Genomic DNA, 7,089 nt, shown 5'->3' on the forward strand with positions numbered 1-7,089 from the left:
TATGCTATATTTCTATATATTAGAAACAAGAAAATAATACCATAATAATATACTCATAGCCTAGCAGAAAGTAACATATATAACATCAAACACAGAAATTTATATACTCGTAGCCTAGGAAAAAGTAATACATATTACATAAAACACATAAATTATTTAATATAAAACATACATACCTTCTAAAATTATTTTACTTTTTGTTTCTTATTGGCCGATGTTGATGAATATGAAACGTTATGGGCTCTTTTGTTGATAAGATGCTGTGTAAGGCCTTTGCATCTAGTAATAAAAAAATTATCAATAATTACTTTCTTAAGATTACAGCATTCTGGCATGGCCACATGCGTACATTTATCAATTATTCTTTCAACTAATTCTTTTGTGATGGCTGATTGTAAACGAAGGAGTACATCTTTACATTTTTGAAATTCTCGTTCAGCTTCCCTACATATTTGATACATTCCTGAAGAGATGACCTTCAGTCCACCTTTATTGCTATGTTTTGTAAGAATTGTGCGATGCTCGGGTATGTCAGGTTCCAGCATGTCCTCTGAAATGGTCATAGCTGTTTTACAATTTTCACATATGCTTTTTTTTTCAACAACTTATTATATATGGCTCCTGCGATGTAATGTATATCATTTTCTTCCACAGCTGGGGGCAAGCGACGTTTCACTGCCACTGCAGAAGAGGTAGATGGCACTACAGAATTGGAGATAGGATGCAAGACCTCCTTTCTGATAGCAACCTCTAATTCAGAAGCATTAAAGAGGCTGTGGTCACTTTCAGAACAATAATTTGGATTATTGATATCTGAAATGAACTGTGATAGGCACACCAATTTCAGTGCTCTCTTGGCTTGCAAAGCAGTAGGCTTTGCACCCAACTTTCGTCTAATCTGTGAAAAGGCATTTTCCAGCGCATCTTGTGTCAACCTGCCTGGTAAGAAAAATGTAAACCCCTCGGAAAATAATTCTTTTGAGAGTTTCACAACACTCAATGTGCTCATAATAATGCCAGTTTGAAATGGCTTCCATGCTTTCCCAAACTGAACAGTTTCAGTCACATGAATGAATTTCAATAAAATATTAAATTTCTCATCTTGACTTTTGATAGTGATGCCTTTTTTTGGATGCCTTGTAGTCATAATTGTAAACCATTCTGCTACAAGTCTCAGCCACCATGCAGAAGTTAATGCTTCTTTTGCAACTTGGTGTAAAATACCTGCTTTTTCAATAGCAGCAGCTGTTTTTACAGAAAACAATTGCACAGCAGATGCCCCATTCATCGAGGAAAAGTGTGTTGGGAAGAGATGAACTCTGTTCAAGTGATGTACAGATCTCAGGGCAGCATCTGCTTCTATCTCACTTGACCAGAGTCGTTTCACATACACTGAAGATACTATCCTCGATGGCAAGGCATGCTGGTGGCGAAATTCCTCTGGTAATATTATAATACTTGAAAGAAATGTATTTCTCATATTTTTAATGAGATGTGGTACATCTGCAATACTGTGAATGAAAACATCAGGTCCTCCAATGTTGTAATTTGTCTTCCTATCTCTCCTAGAGACAGACACATCCAATGACGACCACATTGCTCTGTTATTGCTTCCCATATCTGAAACAGAGGCTCTTACAGTTAAACCTATTTCTGTAGCTGCTACTACAGTTCTATGAATTAGATCTTTCATGTCAGAACCTGATGTTGAAGGCCCTGTTAATTCATTGGCAACAATCTGTTTCCATGATGTTTTAAGGCCTCTAAGCATTACAATAGTGTAATGCTTAGCTTCCTAACGTAACATTTCCAATGAATGACTTAGACGATGTATCAAAATCTTGATATGAAGCTATTTCCATTTCGTCAACTAAAAGGCAGCAGTTCCTATCAAGAGCATCCAATGAATGAACTTTTGTCTTGAGGAAAAAAAACAAATTTTCTAAAATGCCGAAATTAATTTTTATGTCCCTAATCCTCCTGTTCAAGGTACTGTACGATGGTGCTGGATATCCAGTACTTCTGAGGTAATTATATCCATGTTTGCTCAAAGCAAATCGCATCTTCAGTCCTTTTATAATGGACTTTTCTGACCAGTTCCTTTTTGACTGCACAGCAAGGGTTCCTACTTGCTCATCGGACAAAAATGATGTCAATTTTGCATCTTTTTCTTGAAGCTGTTGCTCAAGGAATTCTATTTTTTTTAACAACTCTTCATTTGAACCAGGTAGAGTTTCCTAAATTCAAAAAGAAATAGTAAACATGTTATGCTGTGATTATTTTTTTAAACAATGGTTGACTGAATTAATATATTTGTAATAACAATGATTTTTTCAACAATTTTTTGGAGAATATTAAATAATTTACCACTTCAGTATTTGGCTTAGGACATCTTACTTCTCTTATCCTCTTGTCAGTTACAGATGGTGGTGGATTTGGAATGCTAAAGAGTGTTGGTACTGCAGTTTTTCTTAGTTTTTAACTATCTTTGCATAGTGACTCAAATTGAGATTCCTCAAAATGATCCTGTAAATACATAAAGTAATAAAAAAAAGTATACAAAATAAATAAAAGTACAAAAAACAAACCACACGAAAGAAATGTGAGAAAAGTGTTTCACACAGTGAGGTTGTGCCAAAGGCAGCAAGCATGAACTGTAAGTAAGTATAGGCAATAAATAAATATGCAGGTAATTAAATTAGGCCCAGTATTATAAAAAACTGAAACAATAAACAAACCATGTCTAACATATCAGCAGCAGCATCTTGTAAGCTTGGGCAGAATTTAATTATCCAATATTTATTTTTTGCCTATAATTTAAAGTGTTCTTTAGAACATTATCCAAAAATTAAATGAAGTAGTCTTTTGCTATAAAATTAAAAACAACTAAAATAAAACTTTATATTTCTTGCTATAGTGCTCTTACAATAGATAAGAAAATATGAGTTCACTTCACCCAACTTTTAAGATACTAGGCCGATAAATACATTTATAATTAGAGCAGACTATGATTCTTGTTATAATTGTAGTAATGTTTATTGCTTTAATTGAAATATTTAATTTTTAATTCTCTAATCATTCAAAACATAGGCCTAATTTCGAAGCACAGTGCCAACATGCATTTTAAAAAGCATCAAGGCCAGTTTAAACGACAATTTTTTAAATTACATCCCCACAGACATATCCAATTAAAGTTATTAAAAACTCTAGAACGTAGTTCAGTAGCTTTCTGAATTTGTAGGCAATTTCTTATTTAGAGATGACAACACAAAATAACGCTTCAGAAAATATTATTTATCATGTATAAAAATCTGCTTTGTAACACATATCAGTAATAACTGTTTATCAATGTCATGAGGATTTAATTTGACGAGATCACATTCTTTAGAAGTATCAAATTCATGAAAGGATTTTGGCTTGGCCTTTGAAATTCATCATTATAGGCAGATTTATTTGATTGTTATGCATGCATTAAACACTACAATTACTTTTGAAAAATACACATGCAGTTTCACAAGTTTTCTGTGCTTATTTGAATGTTCTGCATTCATTTCTAAATCTTTACTCCATTGCCAAATTGTATAATACTGTGATTATAAATATATGGTACTTGCAATTATTGAAGTCAGATTATATATATTTTGTCTCATACTATTCAATTTATTCTATTGACTTCAGATGTCAATGTCAAAATTCTGGAAGTTATTTTAACCAAGAAACATTAGTGGGCACCGTGCATAAAAAACTCATCTAACTTTTTAACAATAGTGATTATAAAATAAAGAAAAAAATTATATATCATTCCAACGATATTGCAACTATAGTATAATGTTACATATATCTTTAGCAAACATTCAGATTTTATCTTGACTTTCCAAATTATGATTTGTTTTTTAATAAATTTCAATATGCTAATGATTTTCATGTTACATTAGTATAATTTCCACAATTAGCACAGGAAAACAAAATTTGCGCTTTATATTAGAAGAGAAATTTCTTTTCCACATTCAAAACATCCACATTGGCGATGTTTGGCGACGGGTACATTAACCCTAGACTAATTTAATTATAGCTATTATTACAGAAATTAGCAGATACTTAGGTTATTGTACACAAGAATTTCACTTTACTTACACATTATAAACATCAGAGAAGATATAAACTCTAAATCAAGGCGTAATTAACATTATACTTACTAAGCAAATTTCAGCGCTTGGACCAGGTTTCCAATTGTCTCTTCGGCAATTATTTACCCATATTTTTCTTCTTTCTTCATTTTTAGGAAATTTTACCAATGTATGACCTTTCCGTGAATGATTTGAACAATTAATAGCTGCACATCCGCCCATTTTACACAAAAAAAAACACAAAAAATTGTTGCACCGTAACTACACAGCCGCCATTTAATCTCCCACTTGGGATAGCGAATGCCTGATGATTCAGCCTGGTATATAGGAGCCTTAGTTCCCAGTTTTCAGTGGCTTTCGCGAAATTCATCACTAACTGACGCTCGCATTCTCCTACACTTTTTGTGCTCTCTATTAGTAATGTGGCTTGTTATTAACAAAAAGTATATTTTATTAAAACGTTATATATTAACGTAACGTTATATATAACGTTATATATTAACGTTGTAACTAATAGTAACATAGGATGGTATATTGTTACGTGCTATACTGCAAAGTTTTTTTCCCTTTTACAAAAATTTTTACGATTGTATTTAAATAATTAGTATTGCCAACATATAACTGTTGGATATCTGTTCCATCAGTTTCATGTAATACAGATTTAATACAAATACATAATACAAAATTTCTTAAAGAAAAGCCATCATCACGTAAATTTTTAAAGCTTTAAAATTCTTTTGATATGTTTCTTTCCCTCAGCTTTTTTTATATAAACAAGCTTCTGAATATGTGTGTGTACGTGTGTTCAGCTTCATGTCATTTTTTCGTCTTCCTCAAATAAAAATATCATAATTTTTTTTATCATACTGGAAATAATCTCTGTTTTCTGCATAAATGATATTTTAACCTATTATATATACATATATATGTTAGCATTTCGTATAAAATATATACGCGGATGCATTCTTAAATTTTAATTGAATTTAAATGGATTCAATATATATATATATGAATATATATATATTATTACTTTTAACTCTCGTATTTGTTATCTTCGATCCAGAAACATCTGAATGCTGTCTGTACTAGCTTCAAAATTTTGAAGCGCATATCTCATTTTAATGATGTGCATGAATTTGTGTCTACCTGGTTAAGTGTTTTGTGGTTGCACTTGAAGTAATAGAGATTTATGTTGAATCCTTATATATATGTGTAATTAATAGAGGTAATACTTTTTGTTTTAGGGAATATGGCTTTATTTTTTAAAATATGCTGTCAATGATATTGAAATACTTGGTATTCAACATTAGCAGTCTCAAAATATTATATTCCCTCCTTCCCAAACTAGTTGCTACACTATGGTCGAAAGTTTTGTCCCAAATTATTTGCTACATTTCAAGTCGGTGGAATCAAAATAACTTTCGATGCAGTTTAGAAGATCGACATCAGTAAAATTACACAATGTATTACAAGGGATGTCACGCTGCATATTAGATTTTTATTCTCAGTTTTTACTTTCCACAAATGCAGCACTTACTTTGAGACAATTTTATAGACGCAAATTTAGAGGGTTCGGATTTTTGTAAGGACTTTTGTAAGGACTATATATAATGGACACGCGCCATTTTGTAAGGACTATAGCGCCTGTACATAACTATGAATATGATATGAAAGCAGACATTGACTTATTTTATTGCACTACGATATGAAAGCACACATTGCAAGAATTACTATTCGGTTTCGAGACCGTAAAAAATTGCCAAACTATTGTTGAAGCCAAAGCTGCCAAAAATAAGTGCGGCAACCCTAATACTTACGGCAAGAAAGAAAGTATATAGTAAATAACTATCTAAGATTGATGTTTTAATTTAGATGAAAGGTTAATTTCATATAATACTTTTTTATTATTATAATTTATATGAAAAAGGCTAAACATGACTGAATGGAAGCAGAAGAGTAAATAACTGTTTCAGATCATTATTATAATTTATATAAAAATTTCTAAACATAACTGAATGGATGCATCGCTATTTCGCTACCGACTTATCGCTAAAGCATAATTTCATCTCATTGGTTGTTCAAACGTAATTTTCTATAATGAACGATGCCTTTTCTTTGAAAATATTCTCGGTAAAGTGCAGAATTGCTCACTTATTTGTTTGTCGCTTTTTACAACGGTAAAAACAATTGAATTTTTTGCCAATTTTCTTTTACTTTTTAACTGAAAATAGGTCGATGTGCACATGGATACCGAGTATGTGCACTTCTTAAAAACGCGTCAAGCAGTGGGTGATTCTGCACTTTACCCAAAATTCTATTGCCGACTTTTTGTCATGGGCAATTCCCAAATTGTTAAATCCATAGGATATCAAAAGAGGATTTAAAAATTAAATAAGTATTTCAATCGTGTCTTAAGAAATATAGAACTATATAAACTTACACAATCTGAAATCAGCGGGTACGCTAGCTTTGGCGCGCTGTTAAATGGGCGCGTTTGCTAGATTTGGCGCTTTTGCGCGTACATTTTCGCTGCAATTTTTTACGGTCCTCGAAACCGAAAATGTTTACAGATTACTTGCAATCAATGCACATAAAACAAATACTAAAAAGTTATAGAATAAACCCTGTTTGAACATCGATGAGTACAGGGAAGCATAACGAAGCAAATGAAAACAGAAAATAAAGCAATAAATAAATATTTAAAGGTGCAAGACACTTATTTTTACATATATTATCAATATTTTATATTTTATTCAATTACGTTCTATTTGTAATTTAATACTCTTTGCTTGATAAGCAAACAGCAAACATAATAATTTTTTCCGAATACGTATCCCGATCTGCTGCTACGGATAATCCCTTAGCAGGGAAAAAGTATCAAGCTAGCCTCCTACAGGAAGTACGTCATCAGATGACAACCATAACATGTTCTACCATAATAAGCTGTTTCTCCCCTTTTTAG

At 31.9% G+C, this 7,089-nt stretch overlaps 1 protein-coding gene across 1 annotated transcript; it reads right to left on the reverse strand.

The window, feature by feature from the left end:
* Nucleotides 1-2,366: 2,366 nt before the first annotated feature.
* On the reverse strand, nt 2,367-4,448 carry LOC146995401 (THAP domain-containing protein 10-like). The gene is made up of 2 exons (XM_085824528.1): nt 4,197-4,448; nt 2,367-2,526 (listed from the first exon to the last, which is right to left on the reverse strand). Exons 1-2 carry the CDS (start codon nt 4,347-4,349, stop codon nt 2,479-2,481), a joined length of 201 nt encoding a protein of 66 aa, XP_085680654.1. The 5' UTR covers nt 4,350-4,448; the 3' UTR covers nt 2,367-2,478.
* Nucleotides 4,449-7,089: the final 2,641 nt, after the last annotated feature.

Source organism: Stegodyphus dumicola, chromosome 9 (assembly GCF_044657685.1).
Source record: "Stegodyphus dumicola isolate Sdum_Otavi_A_Nest chromosome 9, ASM4465768v1".
In the NCBI taxonomy this organism is placed as follows: domain Eukaryota; kingdom Metazoa; phylum Arthropoda; class Arachnida; order Araneae; family Eresidae; genus Stegodyphus; species Stegodyphus dumicola.